At 47.0% G+C, this 25,326-nt stretch overlaps 1 protein-coding gene and 1 long non-coding RNA gene across 5 annotated transcripts in view; one reads left to right on the top strand and one right to left on the bottom strand.

The window, feature by feature from the left end:
• LOC105182554 (kinesin-like protein CG14535) overlaps positions 1-25,326 on the bottom strand; it is a 344,856-nt gene that overhangs the window by 198,002 nt on the left and 121,528 nt on the right. Inside the window, exon 1 of one of the 4 annotated variants that reach the window (XM_025304683.1) lies at positions 21,363-23,454. The exons of the other annotated variants lie outside the window; for them this stretch is intronic. Coding sequence (XP_025160468.1) covers positions 21,363-21,397 — 35 coding nt within the window. The 5' untranslated portion in view covers positions 21,398-23,454. Of the gene's footprint in view, positions 1-21,362; positions 23,455-25,326 lie in introns of those variants that run through there. 4 annotated transcript variants of the gene reach the window in all.
• Positions 4,394-9,753, top strand: LOC105182550 (uncharacterized). The gene is made up of 5 exons (XR_003113830.1): positions 4,394-4,668; positions 5,005-5,080; positions 5,236-6,392; positions 7,863-8,017; positions 9,401-9,753. It is a non-coding gene; the product is annotated as an uncharacterized LOC105182550 (long non-coding RNA).

The raw sequence follows: 25,326 nt of genomic DNA on the forward strand, positions 1-25,326 counted from the left end.
AGTTATTAAGTTATTAATGATTGAGAATGACCACATCTGGAGAGGCTCTTTTAATCGATAACTTGAAAATTTGCATATTTACCTGCAAAATGGTAAAGGACTCTTTTGTTCGGAATGACCTATCTGTGATTATATGACGACTATTGTGTCTAGCGATAGATATGAGTATATTGAACTTTGAACTCTGAATTTTGAACCTGTCGCTAAAAAAATATATATATATATATATATTATATAATATAATACATAAATAATATTTATATATTATTTTTATATAAATATATATATATATATATATGTATATATGTTTTTGTTTTACGACCGTGAAAAGGGGGAACAAATATCGTTTCGCTCAACAACGCGGGCGAAATCCCCGAGAAGAGAAAGATATCTTGCCGCGCATATTTCTGAAAGTGTCAAGGCGACGCGTCACCCTGGAGGTCACGTCAGTGTCGCGGCTGATGCCGCGGCCATCCCCGGGGACGAGCCGGGATGTATCCTGGAGCGCGCGTGCCGTTGTATACCTTCCGCGGTGTGTCTCGTCACATTGTGTGTATGCGCGTGCGTATGCGTGCGTGTACGCGTAGGTTGCCGCGTCGTACACATAACACGCGCACAAGAGTGTCGCGCACGTCCGGGAACGTCTGAGTGCCGTCGACTGTATGATGGATGCGTCGGGTTTGACGTAACGTAATAGGCACAGACACGGAAGGGGGGGGGTGGTACGAAGAGGAGGAGGAGGAGGGGAAGTGCACTCACGTTCTTCTTTGTTTGAATATTACGCGCCCGGCGCACCGCGAAACACTTGCACGCGAAAGTGCACGTGCAAACAGCGGCGCAGCCCTCATTTTGCCCGAGGAGGTCCCGCCGCCCGGCGCGATTTAGGGGAAGATACATCGATCCCGAAGTGCATTCTTCGCAAAGTGTACCTCGCAGCATCCGCTGTTCTCTTTCACTCCAGCGCGAGGCTCTCGAGGCCGGCTGTAGGCACCGAAAGCGACGACGGGAGGCTGTCTCGCGCGGTTCGCTCACGACATATCTGATAATCATGATTCTAAGCGGATGCGAAATCTCACGTGAGCATAAACCGGAGCGACAGCGGACGGTGAACCGTCCGATCAACGCGTTGTGCCTACCACCGTATGATTATTTCAAAGTAGCTTCCTGAACTAGGGTTGGAATAACAAAACACTTACGGAATAGGTAAACGCAGTCCACGCAGCACGACATTCGTGCTGTCCTTGTCGATCCCGGATTTGATATTGAACACACATACATGTATATAAATTTAATTCGTATATATATTTAATTCGTGACACGTGATTGGTCAAGTATGTGAATTGATACGACGTAGCAACGTCAGAATGCCAGTCACCGGTGACACTTGTCCACCGCGAAAGACATATTTGATATTCGTGAAAAAATCAGGAGATCTGGCAGTTTTTATAGTGGATGGTACTGTAGTATTAACGATAGGAACTGCATATATATATATATCGTAAGCATTAATTTTTGGTCAGGACGACAAGAAAATAGAGTTGGTTCCGCAAATAATTATAATTTTAGTGACATTGGCTGCGTTCAGCAGAACAAAGTGATCAGTGAGCGCTTAGTGACTCTCGCTCCTGATTGGTAAATACTTCTGGGTCTATGAAGAATTTAAAAGAATGCTCCAATCACAGACAATAATCACTAAGCGCTCTATGATCACTTTGTTCTACCGAACGCGGCCATCAACTGCTTTTTCTCTCTCATTTAACGTGTTAAAGATGAATCGGCAGTTATTTACGCGACAATATGGGAACATTCATGAGGAATTAATGCCGCAATTTAATATACAGTTTGTATCTGATCTCTACTGACAAATTCGTGGGGTAAATTTTATATTGAAAAATAATTAAAAGTCTTAAAAACATATATCTGCCAAAACTTGGCTTTTGAGATCAAATTAATTATTATCAAATATTAATTTTCAATTTTCAATCGTCAATTTTAGTAATTACTGGGTATTAATTAAAAAGTCATTCATTATGATGTTAAAATATTTTTACCGTTCGTGATGAGTTTGCTGTTGTAACAGAAATAATTAGACAATTTTTATATATGACAGTACGTATCTAGGTATTTAATTATAAAATACTATTTAATAAGTAAAACATATTTCTTTTTAATTGAGATTACAGCAGCTATACATGTCCGAAATTTTCAAGGCATCTCAGAACATGAAGTAATTAAGAACTCTTCACTGATTTTTTAATGCAGAATCTATTCTGTGAGTCGGGGTCGGTAGAGTTCAGAGAGAAAGAGAAAGAGAGAGAGAGGGAGAAAGAAAGAGATAAAAGAAGGGAAAGAGAGAAAAAACGAGAAAGAGGGAAATGGGAGAGAGAAAAATACATTCTATGTATATCAAATTGGAAATATATATATATTTTTTTTATTATATATATAATCAAATTATTATATATATAATTATAAAATTATTAAAATTAATTAATAATTAAAATTATATATATATATATATACATAAAATAAAATTTACCTCTGAATATATGTATACATATATATTTCCGAAGATAAATATGACAAAGTTATGAGGCATCGAGAACATTCGCAATGTATGTTCATACTTATACGATGAAAACCGCTTCAGAGATATTCCACAGCTTTATCGATTTATGCTCGTAGTTGTGTGGCCGACAAAGCAACGACATCATTTTCATGTAGTTCCACCGGCTTGTCTAAGTCTCGATCTATTCGCGTGTTCGCACAAGTTGGGTTATAGACACCGCCAAGACAGACGTCAGCGATGCGAGAGAGCTCTGCGAGTTTCTCCATCGCAATTATAATTCTTACGACGTCGTTCTTCCTGTCTTCTTTATTTTTTTTTCTTTTCCTTTTCTTGTCATTTCCTCGGCCGTTGTGTTTTTCAACGCTTTCGTAACTGTAATCCCTTCACATTTCGCATGCTGACAGGTGTTTCGTTTGCTTCGTGCATCGCATGGCCAAAGTTCGCATTCTTCACGACTCACTGGAAAATATCGCGGCCACAATCGATATCCAGTAAACTACATCTGTCGTGCCGCCCTTGTACTTCCGTGTTAATGTCGAGCGACAGAAAGATGCAGGAGAACAAGCCGAGTCACTTCAAATTTCACGTCGCGCTGAACACGGCAACACGGCCAGCTAGGTTTCCGAAAGCGCGATGTAGCTAAAAATTCACTTCCTGCCCGCAAGGATTCTCCGCGCTTATCGCGTGTGAAGCGTAAAAACGCTAAACTCGTTAAACCACCACGCGGCGATATTGATATCGCGCTCTCTCGTGATAACGCATGTTCAACGAGTCCAGGAGTCGGAAGAGCGAAAAATCGATACACCCGTTCGAACGCGACGCGCTCGAACTTCATCTTCCGCGTCACTCCCGAATACAGATTCGCATCAATCGCCGTCGCGATACCTTCTCGAACGTGATCGCGATACGCGCGATGTGGCGGAGCGCTCGACCGCGGATCAGCCGCGAGCGCTCGGGGGAGGAGCGAAAAAAAATAGCGCAGGAGCTAGGAGGCGGGAGGAAACGCGAGAGGGGCGAGAGGACGCGATCGGCGTATCGGCGATCAATAAATCAGGGCGTGTGCACCCTCGTCCTTCGGGGCGCCCGAGGGTGGCACCGTCGTCGTCGTCGTCGTCGTCGTCGTCGTCGTCGTCGTCGCCGCGCGCGTCTTGACGGCGCGAAATAAAATACGACCCAATTTCACGCTGCAAGCCGCGAAACACAGCGGTATTGATTCGATTTCCATGCCGGCCGAAGTCCTCTCCACGCACGCCGGTGAAGCGACCGGCGCCGGCGAATCGCGCGATGAAGAGCAAGCCGCCGAGGGACGCGCACGAGATAGCGATTCAAAGGAGGAGAAGACAGGCGCGTCTCGGACCGAGGGTTCTGCTGCGTGCGAGGGAGATGCGAACGGAACCTAAGGGTACATATCGAGCGACGAATGTCAGACATTCAGCGTGCACGTCACGTAAAGGTGGAGTCTTTCTGTCTCTCTCTCTCCCTCTCTCTCTCTCTCTCGCTCTCTCTCTCGCTCTCTTTTCCGTCGCTGAAGTGAGGCGAGAGAAATAGAACAGAGACGTCGTCGGCGGTGGTATCGACGGGACAAGGAAAAACGGCCGAACGGAGGTGGAAGCGGGGAGGGGGGGACTAAGGTGTGTAGGTTGGATGTAGTGGAGGAACGGAGGGGGGGGGGAGGGAGTTTATCCGGCGGCCCTACGCACACTGGCATAATTAAGAAAGTTCCGACCGGGAGTTTTTCCCGGTGTCTTCCGCTATTGTTATTCTTGGCTGGTAACGGCGCTAATTAAGCCGGCCGAATGGCGCAATAGTGAATTCCCGGCGAAAGATTTACGACTGTCATTGCGACGCGACGCGACGCGACCGAGCGAAGAGATTAACGTTATACGAGCGCGCGCCGCTCCGGCGAAGACGCGAAAGCGACAGTAGTCGCGCGAGCCAACATTAACATTCGCCCGGCACGCTCAGTCCGCCCCGGGAACCCGTTTAAATTGGTCGCATTATGCGAGAGCGTACCGTCGACTCGCCGCCGCCGGGCGGAAAAGCACGCGGCCTCGATTCGCGCCGTGAAAAACGCAGCCGGCTGAAATGCGCTAACTAACGTAAATGAATTTCGAATGTTTCGCGTCGCGGCACGGCAGACGCTTCGAAATCAGCCGCGGGAGCAGCGCATGCATCTCTCTCTCTCTCTCTCTCTCTCGTGCGGCAGAAGGAGAGAGAGAGAGAGAGAGAGACCGCGCGCGCGCGCGCGCATCGTATTACATTTATGTGCGCCTCGTAAAATCACGCGAATGCCATTTGTTCTCGTAAATTCGCCAGTTTAACACACGCGCGCGCTGCGCTGCATAAAAATGGATCGCCGTGGAATTGCGATTTTCCTAAAGTAACGTCTCGTTTTCCTCAAAGAGAAAAAAATCCTATTAATAAAACTCATACAGGAGTGACTCCTGTTAACGTCCTTCTCCGTCTCTCTTTCGCCCCCTCCCGTGATATATCGGCGACGTTCACGGACAAGTAAGTAACGTTTCAATTTACGTACTCATTCTCGCGTTTTCTTTTCCGCTGTAAATGTAGAACGGCAAGCGGGAGACGTGCGAATCGCCGTGCCAAAGTCACACGCGATAGAGAGAAAGCGATCTGTTGATTAATCTCAATAGAAAATATTCCAGGCGGCGTGTCTCTCCATTTTCGCGGAGCATTCGCGGACAACTTGGATCCCCCCCATCGTCAAGCGAGACAACCCGAATAATTTGGAATAACTGAACGGAATGCAACATCTGACGAACTTCAATCCCCATCCGCAAGGGAGGTTTACCATGCAATGATAACAGAAGCGCGCGCGCAGATTCGCGGGCGGGCACAGTGAACAACGAATGTGCGGCGTAATCGCGTTCGCGTTGCGCACGAACTTTCCTTGATAAATCGCCTGGTGGGCGAATCGGCCTGAACGCGAATCGCGAATGTGCTGTTCGAATTCGTTACGCATTTTCCGAATCGTAACGAAGCGAAAGTTCGCGTACTCGGCTCGTCCGCTATTCGCTCGTTCGCGCACGCTAACTTTCGCATGATATGATCTCGGTTTTACGGACAGTTGAACTAATATAAGGAAATGGCGGATATCCCTCGGACACGCCGAAGCGGACATCGTCGAGCCGTCGCCGTCGTTTTGCGCGAAATACGTTTCCCCTCTTTTTCGTTTTCGTCGTTTCACCTAACGTCGCTCGCGCATGCATTTAGAAGCGCACCGCAGACACATTTCGACGAGGTATCGGATTTTCGCGACGCCCTGCTGAAATTCTGCTGAAAAGTTATTTGTCGTTTCGGCTTACTTATTCGCAATTCATACGTCGCCGCCGCCGCCGCCGTCGCCGCGCTCCGAATCGACTTTTATACGGTCGATATGCACGCACCGGTAATGTTACGCACATGTCGGTGTGCGAGATTTTTTCCTCTTTCGATTACATCTCCCGTGCAGCTTTCCATGCGAGAAACTCGATTTTCATGCAAACTCGCAGAATCCTCAAAGCGAGGCATTCAGCCAAATGTACGCTGGGATATTTACGACGGATAATTATGAAGCTCGCGAATAGGAAAATTTTTTAAGTGATGAAAAAACCGCTACCTCGGAGCCCCGTGTTTTCAGGAGATTTCGCAAACGCAGCGCGGACGAACTGCAACGATGGGGGAGAAGTTGCACAGGGAGAAAAAGAAGAAGCCGTTAGGAGGCCGGCCGGCGATTATTAATCATTCGATGCGCGTTGCACTCGATTAACACTACAATGTTCGAGTGGTCTATGTATACGCAAGCTTATCACAAAAGTTCGTCGTAAGCAGCAAATTTATTCAAAATACATTCTGAAGCTCAGCACGTTTAGTGCCCGTCTCAAGAATATTAAAACAAAATCAAATCCGGTTTGCCTTCTTTCCTGCATACAGTTTAATTTTCGTAACATTTTCAAGAGAAGAATAAATTTTCTTCTTTTGAGTACACGATAGCGTGAGCTTTCCTCAAATTTACGATGCGTATATTTTAAGACTATATTTTAAGACTATATTTAAGGGTATATTTCAAGGGTATATTTTAAGGCTATTATCAAGGAAATATTCCTTCTTGAAGATAGCCATTGCTTGAAAGAAGAAGAATGAACGGAGTAATCGCTTGCCTCAGCAGCAGAATGACATTTTTCTTCGCGTAAAACCGCCAGTTGGACAAAAATGACTGATTTGTAATTTCTTGCTCGGAATTACTCAAACGTGTATAACAACGCATTTAAGATCTCCAACGGACGCTGAGGAAGACTGCCCTCGCAACGCGGTTTTCCTCTTCCTTTCTTCAGAAGGGAGAAACCCGTTGTGCGGCGACCGCTGCGTTGAGAAATGACGGGTTGAACGCAATCGCGAAATCGTCAATCGTCAGCAGATCCAACGTTGACCGTGTCCGACGTCGAGTGGATTTCCGCGAAGCCGTCGCGAGTAAATCAGGCCGCGAGTCTAAGAACGGATATTATTCTCGTCTCATAACGCCGCGCAACGTTGCGTCGTTCCTTATACAACACGAAGGCGGCGGAAATCTGTCGGATAAAAGCGCAGGCGGTACTTTTCGACGCGAACTATCTCGAGACGAGAGAGTCGCACGAACGGCCTGAAACTAAGCTTCGTGCCGCATGTAGGACGACCCGATAACTATGGTAACTACTTGCCGCAGTCAGACGGAATTCTCATGCACACCCGCGCTTGTCCGCCTGCGTGTGTGTGTGTGTGTGTGTGTGCGGTTGCGAGCGTGCGCCCGCGAGCCCTGTTGAATTCAGTAAGGTGAACGCACTCGACCTTGTCGAACATTGTTGCAATCACGTCGGAAACGCGCGTGTACGCACCGATACGTCGGCACCGACGCCACCAACACACGACGAAGTCGTTCGCTAAACATTCATGAGGCTCGCGCGCGCGCGCGCGCGCGCGATGTCGCCGTTAAATCGGAACGGGAACACAGCCGCTTGATTCGCCAGCCTCGCTCTCGCTCTCGCGCGCGCGTTTAACGAAATACGCATGCCGTATTCATGCAGCATTATTATCGGCCAGCGTTTTATATATTGCGATATTGTTGCCAATAATGCGCGCGCCGGATATCGCCGTGCCGGCGTAATGTACATCTGTTCCAAAGGCCATTAATATTAATTCCATTATCGAGTGGCACATGCAGCTAAATGGCCCGATCGTGTATAATTTTTTTCCCCTCCCCTTCCCCCCTCTTCTTTTTTTTCGCCGACGATAACTAATAACGCCGATAATATTTCAGCTCCAGCTCCAGCGGGTCCTCGGAGGAATACCGCGATATTTTCGCGGGGAATCATTTCCTGCAGAACCGCGCGCGCGCTCGCCACTGCGCGCGTCGGGCTTTCCGGGCTGTCGAGTGCGAGCGAACTTTCCGGCGGGAAGGCAACATTGATTCAGGTTAGCAACCAGTCTCCGTGAATTGACAAATTGCCCGTGACTCGAAGAGCGACGCGGATCGAAAGAAAGGCGTCGTAAGGCCGGCCGTAGGTGAAGGATAATATGTCGCGCGGAGGGAGCTTCTCTCTCTGTCTCTTTCTCTCTCTCTCTCTCTCTCTCTCTCCCCCTTCCTGCACCGCGAGATCGACGGAGAACTCGCCGGAGAGAAGTGACGGGGCAGAGCAAGGGACCATAGAGCCGATAAATAAATCCGTAATCGCGGCGGTCCCGCAGGTTTAGCCTGAATGGCTCGATTGGCTCCTAAAGGTGATTTTCAGGGGAGGAACGGCCAAGAAGAGCTCTCTTCATCTCTCCTCTCACGAGCGCGCTCGGCCATCGAGTACAACTACGCCGAAGGGCTTTATCTTTGCCGCCACCGTCTCGTCCTTTCCCACCTACCCTTTCGCGCCCGACTCTCGTCTCGCTCTTTCTTTCGCTCCTTCTACCATTTGTTCTCGCAGCGTCGCCCGATGAATCCGCGTGCGTGAAAAATGACGACGCGTGTAAGAAGAGAGCCTGTAATTAACTTCTCGCCTCCTCGCCTCGTCTCGTCTCGCCCCACCTCGGCTGGACCGCGCTTCATTAGTCGTTAACGCGGGGTGAATGTAATATTCATACGTGCTGGAGAAGACACGATCGCGCGGGAAGATGAATGTTGATTGTTTGTGAGCCGCGTGCTGAATATGAAATGCGTAGGTGTATCTGCAAACTTGTCAACACTTTGACCTGGGTCGGACCTGTTTCGGAAAAATGTTGTTCATCCGCTGACAGAAATCGAGAACTCATTCGGATGGTGTCTAAAGAGACCGAGATTTTCCTCGCGCATAAAATCGTATGCATTTATACATACAATCTACATATTGCACTTAATATTTTTCTTAGCAAAATTTTACGCAGCACCTATAATATTAAGTTTGTGTGAGCTGTCATTATCCAGAAGTTCTTCTTAAAGTCTTTCTTTTCTCTACACGTCACGTGCGACGTGCAGTCGATCAGGCAGCTTAAAACACCAACTAATTTCACACACAAATGTTAAAACATTACGTCAAGTTAGAAAATTAAGTCTCGCCGTATTAATTACTGCCCGGCTTCGTTCGGCTCGTTTATTCTCTAGCTCGCGTTCGTATTCTCCACTTCCGTAAGAAAGTTGAATTAAATGAATACCGCTAGTGAGGTCGCGTGCGGCCGCCGGCGGGTCTAATCGCCGAATCTGTTATAACGTATATCGCCGCACGTTCGCGCGATTCTAAATTCACCGGGCGACAAGGTCGAATTAGCATGCAGACTCCATAGTACATACTCCCCGAGAAATACGGCTCTAATACCTTACTTTCATTTGCGTAGAAATGAATTGTTCGTATCACCGGCCTTGCGCTAAGCACAGAGATAAGCCTGGTAAACGAGTAGCAATTACCGTACTCGTGGCTACCGCCGCTCGCTGCATTCGCGGTTAATCGTCACTGCTGATGACAATATACAGAGTGCCGCGTAATCATCCAGCGCCTTTCCGAATATATTTAATTACGAAATGGATTCGGAGGAACGGCAGGGCGCTCGTATCCGATAAAAAATAATTATACGTGAAATTACATATGAAAATTTTATCTTCGTATGGACGTATCTAAGCACACATATAATTACACATGTCCGCACTGGAAAAAATGTTGTTGTACGAAAATACAGTCAAAGTAAGTTGCTCATCCTTGTAGGATATAAATATGTAATTAAATAAATTTCTTCTTTTTAACTGCGTTTTCTTCAATAGGCATATATAATGTATAATTATATATAATATTTGTCGATGGGCTATTTGCGGAAAATTTCATATGTGGATAATATATAATAATAAATAATTTATATATAATGATGTATCTTAGAATATTATATACAATATAACCCTTTTGATTGGGTATTTGCGGTAAATTGAGAGCTTTCAGTGAATTAAGCCTCAAATTAAAAGAAATCGTGAAATTTCGACTGTCAGTTACTTTCAAACGCTTATTTTACTGCTTATCAAATATGTGATTGAAGGTCCAATCGTTAGAATCTATTTCCGAATGAATTTATTTAAGATCTAGTAATTCGGATATTTATATCATGGTGGGTGTCGGAAGCTCTCGGAAAATTAATGAATCCTTACAAGATTTTCCTCTAAGAAGAGATTTATATTAAAAAATCGTCGCCGATTAAAAAAACTAGAAAAGACGGTCGACGTTCGCGAGACACCGCGTGTGCCGACCGCTGCGAATTATATTTCTACACGTCGCTCATACACACGCGTATTGCGTGCACACACGCGCCATGAATCGTCGTTCGTAATTTCTTTTCCGTAATCTGCCGGACACGGCATGAGCCTCGCGCGCAGCTTACGAGCTGGTACGCGCGCACGCCGCACACGCTCGAGAGCCTCCGTCTCTCTGGCTCGTTTCTTTCAATAATAGAGACCATAATCGCGCGTATCCCACTTCCTTTTAAGCCGGATAAGCTGCGACTCGCCGCTGGCGAGAAAGAAAATACCCGGCGCGCCGAGCGGAGAAACTTTTTCAATCTGCCGTCATTATGTGCAAGTTTAGTTCGCGTTGGTTCACCTCCGGTTAACTACTCTCTCCTCTCCGGCCATGTGCCGCTTTTGCCGATGCTCAAACTAATTTTCAAGGAGTCCAAGGAGCGCGATGGAGCCTCGGAGCCGCGAGGTACTGCGAGAAAGAGCCGTTGGTTCTTTCTCTTTTATCCATGAAGCGACGCCCCCCCCTCCCCGTGCCGCCGCCGTGTGCCGGAAGCTGAAAGTAATTCATTAAGGCACACGACTTCCGAAGACATTTTATTCGCGCGGTCTTTAGCGTGACCGGGAGCCACCCGTAATCCCACGAATATCGTCGCATGGCGTTCGCCGTTCGCCAGTGGGGGTGAAAAAGGGTGAAACCCGCGTGGGCGGCTGCTGATTTATACGCCGCGCGCGCGAGCGAGCGCCACCGGCGGATATACGCGCCGTACTTTATGCGAGACATAATCATCGCGGGAAAAATTATAGTCTCGTATTATCTGGGCAGCTTTTTAATGAAGCGTAATCATGTTGGCCGTTTACCGCTGGGAAAGTCGCTGGGAGTTAATAAGAGCCCGGCTTACACAGACACCGAACCTCTTGAGACTCTAAATTTCTCGGCCGCGTGTAAAGCGCTCCGCCGCGACTATGAAAAATAAAGCTTCGAAACTGGCGCGTTAACAATGTTGAGTTATGCGCGAGTAAAACTTGAAGAGTGTTGAGCGAGCTAAGAGCCGCGGCGAGTCGCGCGCGCGCGCGCGCGCAACAGTACGTTCATTATTGTATGATATTTTAATACACAAAGGCCTCGGCTAATAAAGCTTCCCCGTCAGCGAGACACAAGCGCACTCCTCTCTTTCTTGCCCTCCCGTTGTCCTTGCTTCTGCTCTCTCGCGCGGGTTCCGAGGCTGCAGCTTTAATTATCGGAGATACGATGCGTACATTCGAAAATTAAACGTAATTCCAGTCACGGGAAATATTAATCAATGGACGACTCCTTGAGGATTCATCCAGTCCGGGGGGTTCGTTCTCCTCCCTGTTGGTCGCCACGCTGAAAGTACATGCAAGAGGAGGAAAAAAATAGAGAGAGAGAGAGAGAGAGAGAGAGAGAGAGAGAGAGAGAGAGAGAGAGAGAGGAGAGAGAATAGCCGAAGAAGACCGAAAACAAATTACAGCAGTCGGTCTCCTTCTCCTGCACGCGGGATCCCGCAGCGTAATTTTCCCAGCAGTCGAGCCGCCCTGGCAAGCTTTTCCTCGTCTTCTTTTCAGACTGACGCTGACGAGACACTTTCCTTTCTATAGCGAAGAATCGTTCGTTAGTCGTAAACCGCCGTCGAAAGGCTCTCCCGGCGAAATACGTATTACGTGACGTGCCACTGAAAAACCTCGCCTGTAAAAACCTCGCGGGAAAGTTAACATCTCGTCTTTATGAAATTTCGTAAACTTCGCGAACTCGTCGGCTCTTCCGAACTCCTTCTCACTCCTCTTCTCGCTCGATCGAGAATTTGACGCTTATCCAGTCGCATTCACCAAGTTAAACCGTTCCTCCGCGGCTCGCCGTCGCTTCATCCCCTTGAACAACGCGAGATACTTGAATACCTGCGAGATTGAATTAATTTGCGAAATTGAAAATGCGAGGTAAGCCATTATTCAATTTTCATGCCAACGCGACACTGTTACATCTGCGCGATTACTTCAAACCCCGGGCTGGCAGGTCCGACAGGAAGTAACATTTCACACACGCTCGAGGAGAAAATTAATTCTAAAATGAAACCTGAAACTTTGTGACAAATGTGAATGCCCTCGTATATAATCTTCGAGAATCGAGGTAAGGCTTTCGTCGTGTTATATTTTCAAAGTGTTAATTACATGCTAATTTAATGCGTCACGTCTAATACATAATTTATAGCTATACACGAGAGAAGCGTAAACTTGTAAGTCGATACCACGTTTGACGCGCTCGCATCGAGGAGGCGATACAATGCGACCGAAAAGTCGAAAAAATTTCAACAAACCGGAGTGAAGATATTAAATTTATATCTTCCGTTTTGTCTATTCGGACGGTTGAAGATGAAGCGCAGCATCGCGAGACCGGGACATCCCGCGGAAGCCCGCGGTGGTGGGGATCAACGCATCAACGGCAGAACAAACACGAAACGCATCCACAAGAAATAGCTTATGCGACCAGCCGGGGGGGGGGGAGACGGGGATAAACAAATAAAGGACACAAAGCAACCGTTCCGTGGGGTACACGTGTAAACCCCACGCGACGGACGCGCAGACGAATCGGCATCAGCGATGAGATTCATCGTACCTTCCTTTTGCCGCGGCCATATCACCCTTGTTCTACGCCTGACGTATCACAGCTTGCTTGCTCTCTCCTCTCACGCACTGCGATGGTGCGAGACACCACCACGTGTAACATCGAGACTCTCCGTGAAAGGAATACCTCATTTTCCTTATTTCTTTTATTTTTTTTTTTTAGCATATATAGCAGTAGATATATTTTTCTCAATACATATTCTAATATGTTCTTGCGCTCGCGGGTAATTAAGAGCAAACTCGTTCGAACAAAGAACTAGAACGTTTTAATTCATCTACTTATGGGTTTGTGTAAAATTCGCTTGTCGCAATTAAGTTCTTACGTCGCGAAATTGCTACGCGTTCGTTCGAGTGACCGACTTCTTCAGTTTTTTGTTATTTCCGTTGCTTCCCGAGACAACACCCTTTTCTCTGTTTCAAATCTGCATTTCGAAAGTCATCGATTTTTCTGCAACGCGCAAAGGCAACAAAAAATGTATATTTAGTATATATAAGTGCATAATGCAATATACAGAGTGTCTGGGATGTTTTGGAAACGAAAAATTGTGAAGATTAATCAGGTCAAACTGAAAGAAGAAAAGTCATGTACTATCTTGCGGAAATCGTAATAGTGTAATTAAATTAATAATTGAAAATTATTGAAAATAACCATATCTAGAAGCTCCTTTAATTGATAACTTGAAGATTTGCGTACTTATTTGAAAAATAGTTATATAATTGTAGATTAGATCATTCTGAAGAAAATAGTCCTTTATCATTTTGCAAATAAGTACGCAAATTTTCGAGTTATCAATTAAAAGAGCCTCTACATAGTCATTGTGTATATATATATATATATATACAGTATTGGACAAAAGCATACACCTTTCAATAAATTGAATTTGTTGGTGTAACTATTCTTTTAAGAAGCAAATAAATTACACAGCCCCACAAAAAAAAAGTGCTACTCCACAAAATATAATATATATTATATGTTGTGGAGTAGCTAAAAATAAGAGACACGTATTTTTTTATACGTGCCCAATTTCATATTTAGGGGTTAAAATCATCCTTACAAGGTATATCGGTATACCTGGTTTTCAGAGAGTATATTTCTAAAACTATAAAAAAGATACAAAAAAGTATTTCAGATAAAAGTTGTATGGTTTTTGACGCTCCTTACAACTGTGTAGTTGGATTTCTTAAAAATGTTATATTTTTTAACATATTCACCTCCCACTATCTTTATTTTTGCAAATTGAAAATTTTTGCAATGACAAGAATTGTAGCATTTTTTAAGCTGAATTCAACCATATACAGCTTAATTTTGTTAAGTGAAGTTATGGTCAGTTTTTTGAGGTTAGGGACAATAAAGCTAGCAATTGTCCAATTCTGATCTCGGATTCGGATTCAGCGGATCAAAATACATAAGAATATACTTGTCCGGTTTTAGGCACTGACCACTTTTTTTTTGTGTTATTAGATACAGGAAAATGAAAGCACTTCAAGGTATTTAAATAAAGAAAATATGAAATAGTAAAAATTGTGCTCAATTTTTTTGTAAAACGTTTATTATTCAATATTGTTACATTTTGCCTTGGACAAAATAAATCATACACTTTTAGAAGTAATAGTCAATAAACAAATAAAGTTAATTCCAATGATACTTAATACTTAGTGTGGCCACCTTTAGCTTTTAGTACTGCTTCCAATCGGCGAGTCATACTCTCGACTAATTTCTTCAAGTATTCAGGATCAACTTTCCTCCCAGGCTTTCTGGAGTGCTGCATAGTACGATCTTTTGTCAGTTACGTTTATTTTATTCACATTCCCGTCTAAATAAGCCTACATATTTTCAATGGTTTAAATCTGGTGATTGTGGTCGCCACTCGAGCAGTTTTATTTTATTAGATTTGGAAAAAGCAGTGGTTTTCTTCGCCTTATGCTTTGGGTCATTATCTTGTTGAAAGATAAATTTTCTAAACCCAATTTCAAAAGAGATTCTTCCAAATGCTCGCATACAATATATCGATATATTCTTCTGCTGTCATAATACCTTCAATTCGAGCCAAATTACCGATACCATGCAAAGCACTCCCCCATAACATGATATTACTTTCATGCTTTATAGTCTTCTGAATATTAACTTCTTTGAGAGTCTCACTAGATTTTCGCCACACTCTAGACCGCCGTTTTTGTAAGAATAACTCAAACTTGCTCTCATCAGACTATAATACTTTTTTTCAAAAGTCTAAAGGCATTTTTGCATACTTCTTGGCAAACTCGAATCGCTTCTTCTTATTTATTTTATTGATGAAGGGTCGCTTTGACGTGAACACGCTTTTTAGTCCAGATTCTCTAAGTCTGCGACGCACAGTGCGGCTGCTGACAGTCAGGTTCATCGATTCCACAATGTTTCGTGGTGACAGCTTCGAATTTTGTTTTACCATTCGAACGATTCTAGTATCATCACGAAAAGTTGTAGCCCGTTTTCGACATTTTCCGAAATAGTTTGCCACTATCCCATGTTTTTCATCATCATATTTTTTCCAGATGTGTGGAATTGCTCCAACAGAGATCGAATATTTATTAGCAATTATTCTAAAAGATTCACCATTCCGTCGGTCGTCAACGACCGAATTTCAGATATCAAGAGAAATTTGCTTCCAGCGAGACATTGTTCTTGTTCGTTATAATTACTACTGACTCACCGAACACGTAAGTTCTAATCGTACTAATGTAAACACACAGTAGAATGATGAACAATAGTAGAACGACGAAATTGACAGTTGTCTACGTTATATCATTTAAGTGTATGATTTATTTTGTCCAGGGCAAAATGTAACAATAAATGGAATAATAAATGTTCTACAAAACAATTGAGCACAATTTTTATTATTTCATATTTTCTTTATTTAAATACTTTGAAATGCTTTCATTTTCCTGTATCTACTACTTTATTTGCTTTTCAAAACAATAGTTATACCAGCAAATTCAATTTATTGAAATGTGTATGATTTATTTTTTCCAGCACTATATATATATATATATATATATATGTATATATAATAAAATATAAAAATATATATATAATAAAAAAAATATTTTTTTTCCTCCTCTCCCTCGAAAAACATCATTTTTCAGAATCCGGTTGACAGACTGAAATATAATAAAATTTCGAAGGTGACATTGATTGGCATCTCTGTGCGAGATTAATAAACTCTTCCGTGACGTTTCGGCTTCATTCGGGTGACGTTGCGCGCGACGTAACGCGGTATCGATCGCGTTACGATGCACTACCGTGTGGATATAATAATTTCGCACGATAATTTTCCGATATCCAAAAGAGCGCGACGTTGCTCGGTCGAACTCGCGGTCGTCTTCCCGGCTGACGTGTGGAACGATCACGAGGCAACCCAGACGAACGTCCGAACACACGTTCTGCCGCGAATAAAGAGCAACGTATTTTCATTGCCGCTGGCTTTTCGCGCGGATGGAAGGAGACGGCGGCAAGAAACGCTGGGTGGGAGGAGGAAAAGCCGCGGGAGAGCTGCGAGCCGATGAAAATGACAATGCCTCGCGGGCACACGTCCGACGTTTTCCACCGCCACCCTCTTGCCTTCCCGCTCCTTCCTGCCCCTACTCCTCGCCTTCCTTCGCCTTCCGTTGAAAGCGAGTTTCGTAATAACCGGACGAGAAAGAGAGAGAGAGAGAGAGAGAGAGAGAGAGAGAGGGGGGAGAAAGAGAAGAAAGATGATCGGCCGCCGTGGTTCATACAATATCCGGAATATTGGGAGGTGAAGTGGAGAAAGAAGGGAGAAGGAAAAGGAGGAAGAGGACGCCTTGGAAAAGAACGACGCAGGATCATAATAAGTAGAGACGAGGACGCGCGGCAGGTCGGAGGTCGCCGCCGATGGAAAAATCGCGATAGTCCTTTTCTTCGCTATTCTTCGCTACGTTGTTGTTGCCGGGTAATGAAACACCATATCTCCAGACATTTTTGCCCATCCGGGCCTCCCAGATTATTCGCATTCCGACTTTCGGATCAATCTCGGCAAAAAAAAATATATATATATATATATAAATACATATATACACGTATGTGGGTTCTCTAACGGCGCAGCGGATGCTCCTCTCTCGCGCATGTACGCTCATACACAGAATCCGGAAATCCGGTTACAGGACATGTTGCTCTTGGCAGGATGCATAAACGGTTTATGCGCTATTACGCGCTTATACGCGATATCGCGAGCTGTCCTACGCGATGAAATCAATATTAATTACTGCGGCCTCACAACGGTAAATATCGTCGGGTGGTCGGAATCGGAAAGTTCGACTCGATTGTTTCGTCAAATTTCACCCCACCGCGGCCGATGGGAAGCAAATTACTCATCGGCCGAGTAAATGTGTTGCGTGTGCTTGAACGCTATCTGCGCTGAAAATCGCAGCCGACTTTCTCATTGACGCGATGTCTATCGTGACGCAAAGTCTCCCTCGTTCAGTTCTCAACATCTTCTTCGGACATCGGCATATCGTCGAGTGACTTTCGAGCGATCGAAGTCGTCGCCGCCTCTAATTCGCGTCTCATATTTTTTCTCCGTCATCTTCGTATCCTCCTCGTATTTCGTCATTCGCATTTTCGGGTACGAACCTATTCTCCAGCAACCGATCCTGCTCCTATCATTTCCGCCTTTTCCCGCACGCCACGGCTTGGTCTCTCAGCCGCGCGTGGTCGCGCAACCGCCGAGGAATTAATGGAGACAAATACAGAAAGCGTCTCCGTCCGCCTCCTTTCTTCTCGTGCGGGCTGATTTTTCATTACTCATTATACGCTCGCTGTCGCGCGTTTCCAGCCTCAGTCGCGATTTTACGGCCCACATGTTGGCCAAGCTCGCACGTAGCCGCTCGACAGCCGAGTGACGCGTACGACTGCAGCTGTAAACGCTCGCCCATGATGGTCGGTCACGTCCATAGACGCCCCGACGCACATGGACCGCGTCGTAATGTCGCGGTACGTGCCGCGATTACCATCGCGGCTGCATAGGCGCCCCCCCTCCCCCTGCCGCCGGTCACCGGGATTTAATTCGGAGATATCGGTGAAAACGGAGCTTCTTGCTCCCGAAGAGCCGGCGCGGCGCGTCAGCTTCTTCCTGGCCTGATCCTGCCGCAATCGGACACGCCACGGCGCGTAGAAAGACTGCCGGGGCCCGCACACACGGCGCAGGTCTAATGAGTCCGCACCGGCGTGGATTTAATCATCTATTAGCAATTAATCGCGAGTCGCGGCCAATGAGCCCGCCGTCACGTTCAATTAAGCGGCACGAAGAATCCCACCGCGGTGCGGACGCCGCAGATTCGATCGGACGTTAACAAGTCTCGCACCGCGAGACGTCGCTTTCGGAGGGCAGCTCGGCTCTGCGAATTTCTCACTGGTTCATGTCACTCGGCGAAGTGCAATTCGGATATATTCCAGCGCGCTACGTCGTGCGTCCCGCGGCTTTCGCGCGAAAGCGCGACTAACTCGCAGTCGGAGCGGAGAAACAAATCGGCCGCGCGGTTCTGCCGATTAACCCTTCGAGCGCGGAAGCCACTTCAAAGGCAAAGGACCGCTGAAATACTTTGGGCTGTCGCGAGCGAATCGGGTAAAAGGAGTGGCTTGTTGGAAAATGCCCCTTCAAGGGCGGCGAACCGAGATAAACTGAGAAATCGTACTTTCCTTACCGTCGCTGAAATATCAGGAAAATGAAAAGTATGTCAAAGGATACGAATGCAAATGCCTGTGGCGATAGACGCGATGCGCGTAGGCTGTCTAATGCAGATACAATTTTTATGTACGTATGGATGAAGCTGAGAGAGAGAGAGAGAGAGAGAGAGAGAGAGAGGCAGAGAGAGTCTTCTGCTATTTTACAAACGACTATGTAAAGTATCGAGTTAATCAGAAAAGATCGACGCGACGCGGTAGCGACGTGCTCGTACATTACTTGAGACTGAAAGGTCCTCTACTATTTCGCAAATAACTGCGTAAAACTGTCAGTTACTGATTAAAGGAGATTGCTGATTGATCGCACACGAGGCGACGCTTCAATCTGCAGCGAGCAAAGTAGCTTTCTCTTTTCATCAGTTTGACCTGGTCACTCAGCAACCTTCTTTAACCCTTTGACGCTCGACTTGTTTCATAAGTGTTTTATGAATAAAATTTGACTTTTTTTTTTTTTTAACTGAGACCATAAGTAGTGATAACCAAAAAAATATCAGAATTTTATATCTACGAAAAACTACCTTTTCAAGCAGGAACTATTCCCAGAAGCGAAAAATAGCGCCTGGTCGGTTAAATGTTTTTTTTAGTTTTAATAATTTTATTGGGTGAGTGCAAAAGTTCGTGCGGATTCAATAGATTCAATAGATTCAGTAGATGGAGTTATAAGCGTCGTAAAGTGTTGTCATTAATACTTCCATCTACATATTATATAACGTTGGAAAGGTGACGTCTTCAGCTGTTATTAAAAAAAAAATCATTTGTTTTCATACAAACTGCTTCGAGAAATATCACTTTAAAAATGAATATCGATAAGGTGCATTTACGGCATGTTATGCTTTACGAGTTTCGGAAGGGAATAAACGTTGCCGCAGCCGTAAAAAACATTCAGGATGTTTATCAGGATGAAGCACCAGCTAAACGAACTATGGAAAAATGGTTTGCTAAATTTCGGCGCGGAGAATTTAACCTTGAAGACGAGCCACGCTCTGGTCGACCTTCTGACATTGATGACGATGTTTTGCGTACTTTAGTGCTCAATAATCCGCGAATTTCAATAGAAGAAGTTGCTACAGCACTAAACGTTGACCGATCAACCGCTTTTCGGCGTTTAAAAAAGATGGGATTCGATTTGAAGCTCGATATATGGGTGCCCCATTTGCTGACCGAGAAGAACAAAATCAAGCGAATTTCTGCAGCCGTTTCTTTACTCGGGCGGCTCAATAATGAGTCGTTTTTGAATCGACTGACGGGCGATAAGAAATGGGTCCTCTACAACAATGTTCAGCGCAAACGGACATGGAAACAATCAGGTGAGCATGGTGACGCAATGCCAAAGGCCAGTTGGCACCCGATGAAGGTGATGCTCTCTGTTTGGTGGGATTGCAAGGGCATAATCTATTTCGAGCTTCTCCCCGCTGGCGAAACGATTGATTCGGACAAGTACTGTCGCCAATTAACCGATCTGAATCGAGAAATAAAAGAGAAACGTTCGATTTTGTCAAATCGCAAGGGAGTCGTCTTTCATCACGACAACGCCAGACCACACGTTTCGAAAAAGACGCTGCGCAAACTGAAGAGCCTGAAATGGGATGTCTTAACGCATCCACCGTATTCTCCTGATATCGCACCATCTGACTATCACTTGTTCCGGTCATTGCAAAATTATTTAAATGGAAAAAACTTTGACTCTTTGGAGGCCTTAAAAAACGGCGTCTCTTCGTTCTTCGAATCTAAACCGCGCAGTTTTTATGATCGAGGCATCCGTATGCTGCCAGAACGTTGGGAAAAGATTATAGAAAACGATGGAGAATATATCATTGATTGAATAAAGATTTTTGTTTGCCTAATCACTGTGTGACTTTTACTCACAAACTCCGCACGAACTTTTGCACTCACCCAATACATCATACCTAATGGTTGGAAAAATTCCTCGAAACATAAAACTCATATTCAGAACTTGATCTTTATTTACCCGGGATGGAATTGCATAAAGTATCGAGAGATGCAGAGGGGAATTTTACAGGTGTTGCAAATTATTTTTCTGCTGCTTTGCTTCTCTTTCGAGCTTGCACAATTGACAATGTCTTTTACTGTTTTTCCTCAACAGGCTTGTTGTAACACTTCCTGATGTCTTCGGTCATCTTCAGTTTCTTGTTGTCAAAGCGAACTGGTCGCTCCATGTTATCGTTAAAACTGAGCTAAAAACAGACTAAACCGAATCTACCGTACAATCTATATACCATTTCTTAGAAGAAGAATTCACCTTTACAGTGCAGGCGCAAAGAAAACGAAAATATCTCCTTTTTCGACCAAGTTACGGATTCTTAAATGCGTTTCTGGTAACTATAGTTACCAGTGGGCGTTAAAGGGTTAATTGATGCTTCAAAATTTCACGTGGCTCCTTGCAAAATGGTGGACTTTTGCGTCCAGCTTCACCTCGTCTATACATATACGAGCGTGGTTTCGCATCAAACAGCCTACATAACCGTTGCTCGTGTCGAGAGTAGAAGAAGCCAAGGAAATCCATCAGACGCATCTGTACGCACGCACGCACGTACGCACGCAGTTTGGATCAAGGACCTTCGTCAAGGACGCGTACATGCAGCGACGGAAGGGCTAATTCCTCGACGCGAGCGTACAAGCGACGCGTCAGAATGCGTCGTCCTAATCATTCGGAGAGCGCGCGCCCCCGTCGAAAGTAATACCTGGGGGATTCCTTGCCTTCCTGGCCAGACGCCATGTCGGGTGCCGCCAATTCCAAGAATCTTCCACTTCGATCGGGACAGCCGACTGCGCGTAAATTCCACAATTTTTTCACAATTTTCTCACCACACTTTCACAGATCGATGCCGGCGACGTTCGACCGGCAGCGACGCGGACCGTCCACCGCCTCGGCGAGTCCAGTCTGAACTGTCATAATGCAACTCGATGCAATGGGAAGCGCGCCTCTCGCCGGGGCGATATATTGTCTTCCTTCCCTCCGATTAGCCCGCTAACCTATTTGCGAGCGGCGACATTGTACATGACTCGACGCGATTCCTGCGTGTACGTATGAAAGAACGTTGGCGCGACGTGTCCTACTCCGGAACGTCTCTCAACAGGATCACAGAGCCCGTGGCTGGCCTATCTAGGAGTCGCAACTGGTACGAACGGCTGACGTGCAACAAGAAGGTGAAACGTCCCAGCTGCCAACAGCTGCCACAGCGTGGCACAAGGCGGTGGCGCGCGGCCGGTAATAAACCAGTAATAATTCTAGACGAACGGCCACACGAGAACGGGTTCAACATCGGCGCGGAATTACCGTGGAAGTGTGACACGTGCTTCGCCGCTCGCACGAACCGGCGATTTATCGCGATTTATTCCGGCACGAGAACCACGGACGCGCACGTTTCGCGCATTGAATACCGGGAGGGGGGCTGGCGCTCAAGAGAGAAAAAGAGAGAGAGAGAGAGAGAGGGGGGGTGGGGGAGGAACAGAGAGGACGACGACGACGACGTCGACGTCGACGCTCGGCCGGAAACGTTCTCCAAGCGGCGCGTCGCGGCACCGCCGGTGTCCCGCTTGGAGTCTGCACGACGATTAACGAAAGTCGAGAGCCGTTCTTCGGCCGCTAATAGCGCGCGCGACTGGTCAATTAACAGTCGCGCCTTCGTTCGGGGCTGTCCGCGGGATTATGCAGCGCGGGACGCGGGCGAAGTATTTCTCTCTATGGGAATGTCCTCGAGAATGTCCAGTCTCGAGGCTGGATAAGTCCCCGTCCAGTCCGGTCGCTCATTTCTCCTCCTCGATCTGCAACATCCTCCGCTCCTCGCCGCCGAGCGCGCGTTTCCGCTTCTACGTCCTAAGTTCCTGGGCGACAGCTCTTCGACGCTGCTATTCCGCCGCGCCTCCGCGAGGCCTCCAGCGTTGAGCGATGCTGAACTTCAAACACCGGAGCCTGCAATTGGCAGTAGTTTCGATCTCGACACCGGCGCGCTCGCACTTTCGGCGTGGCTTCATAATTAAACCGATGCGATCTTCGGCGTGCTCCTCGCTCGGTCGCTCATCTACTTGACCCGTCCGTTCTTCCCGGCCGACGAATATCGCTCGCGGCTCGCGGGTGTCGCCGGCCGACTCAACTAACACCGACGATGCACGTCCATTTCTCTCACACATACGTCATTTCCGGCCGGCCGATCTCCTCGCGGTCGCCAAACCCGGGCCCTCGGCGTGCATCTTCGCGCCGGCGATTTGGCGGTGGCGGCGGCGGCGGCTCTCCTGGGGTCGGTCGGATTCTCGTCCTCGTGCCCTCAGCGATTATCGGCCCTTCGCGCAGAAGAAGCGAAGCTCGAGCTGTCCGGGCGAGGAGGTGCACACTACATGTGCACGCGCGACTAAGTGAAGGTATTACATGCGAGCGTGACGGCGCACGCCGTGCTACTGACGACGCCTGGCGTCGCGGCGCCACGCCGTGAGAGCGTACTCCGCGATGCATACTCGCGCAGGCGCCACCGACACCGGTTCGTTGACGTTTTTCCCTTTTCTTCCTCTCTCGTTTCTTCGTTTTCTTTTTCTTTTTTTTTCCTCCTCCCGCTGCCTTTCTTCTCCTTTTTGTCGCGCGCGTGCGAGTGTGCGCGCTCGCGCCCTCCTCGTGCCGCTCCCCTCCCGACCCCTCCTGACCGGCTGGATCGGAAGTAAGGTGAAATGATTCAGTAGCGACGTTTCTCGCGCGCGACGGGAAAGCGGAGAATTCGGCGAGGCCCCGGCAGTTTCGGAGCGTTTATTACGACGTTTCCATAAAATCCCGCCGAGGAGGGAGGGAGGGAGGGAGGGAGGGGGGGAGGGGGATTTATTAAGCGAGCGCGGAGGAAATAATAACGCGTGTCAAAAATGCGCGTTCAGGAAACGGGGGCGCGCACGGCGCGCCTATCTCGTATTTTCCACGGGAGAAAGAAGCGTAAAATAGCCCGGCATTAAACGGGCCGATAATAAAGCCGCGTTTTAATTGTCGAGCGATGCCGATCGATGGCGAGCGGCGGAATTTTGTTCCGTACGACTCGTCTCGAAATTCCGTTTGTGTGCCCCCACAGCGATTATTACCGATTGTCATCGCCGTGAAAACGCTCGTTCCGGTGTAACACATTTCGCGTTTGATTTTTAATCATTTCGAATTTTATTTGTACTCTCTTTAAATAAATTTATACTCTCTCTCTCTCTCTCTCTCTCTCTCTCTCTCTCTCTCTCTCTCTCTCTCTCTCGGGGGGCGGGGGTTAAACGCCACGTTGTAAAAGAAGGAAATAATTGGACGGCGGGAATGTAAACGATACCGCTCTCGTTATTTGCGCTTTGGATGACTTTACACGTCCGCAAATTTCCAGTCGCGAGTCGCGCGCAATGCGTGCGCCGCGTCGCATTGTGAGCGGCGGGCCAGGCGTATCAGCAACCTGGTGTCGCGGCCTGAGAGAGCCCCTGGGAGAGAAAATCCCTTTGAATATTATCGCAAATCGGCAATTCAGCCGTTGTTCAGCCGTGTTTGCATACGTTCCGCGCCGGCACACAATGCGACGGACGCGCGCGCGTAAATTTCATTTAACTTTTCTATGCTAATAATCCACCTCCGTCGCTCCGTAGTCCCGTGCGCGCCACCCTCTCGTGCGTCCCGCGCCGCGGCACAAAGCGGAAAAAAATGCGTACGAGATGCTATTTGCATTTGTAACGATGCGTTCTGACCGGCGAAGGGGATCCGAAACGACAACGACGACGGCGGCGACGGCGGCGGCGGCGGCGGCGGCGGCGGGTGTCGAGGGAGGCCAAAACCAGAGACAGCTGGTGGTGCCTCTCTCGGGTCTCCGGAGTGGAGACATCCGGTCTTGACGAGCCCGAAACTCGTCAAAATACACAAATCGCTCGCACATCGGGCACGCGGGCGTTTTCCCGCGGGAAGACGCGAGGCTGCGAGACAAATGGCGGGGCTGGAAACGTTCCTTTTTCGATCCGCGTCAACTTCGTCGGAAAGACAACACGGATAATTAAAACCTCGTGTGCGTGTGTGTGTGTGTGTGTGTGTGTGTGTGAGTGCGCGTGTACGCGCGTGCAAATGGGTTCGCGCGTGTGCGTAGCGATATCGTGGTTATATTATAATTCGTTCCTTTGAAGTTCCGTTGATAACGCCGATTGTAAATAACGTGCGGGCGGGTTGCGATAATGCGCGTTAATTAATCCGCGAGTTTGCGAAAATGTTTTGCAAGAACGTATACGTGCGTGCGTACAGCTCGATGGTATAATGCAGAGAGAGAGAGAGAGAGAGAGAGATGTAGGGAGAGAGGCAGAAATATAGGGAGAAATAGAGAGGAAAGGAGAAGGGGAGTGAAGGTTGAAAAGAGAAGAGGAAAGTGAAAATGAAGAAATCCCTCTTGTCACCTTTTATTTTATTTTATTTATTTAGATTTAACGTCAAATGTCCTGCGCGGCGGACGATAGACTTCAGCTTCAGCTTTAAACGTCCTGTCCGCCTCAACCCCCCTCTCCGCCCGCGAGACAAAGTTTGACCGGAATCCTGCTTGGCCGCGGGTCAAAAGCGAGTATCTTTCCGCCGCGGGAATCGACTTTCACGCCTAGGCCGGCGAAAAAAAATCACACGCGCGAAACGGACCGCTCGGCGCATAAAATTTCACGGCTACACACGTTCGC

This window comes from Harpegnathos saltator, unplaced genomic scaffold (assembly GCF_003227715.2).
Source record: "Harpegnathos saltator strain DR-91 unplaced genomic scaffold, Hsal_v8.6 scaffold639, whole genome shotgun sequence".
Taxonomy (NCBI): domain Eukaryota; kingdom Metazoa; phylum Arthropoda; class Insecta; order Hymenoptera; family Formicidae; genus Harpegnathos; species Harpegnathos saltator.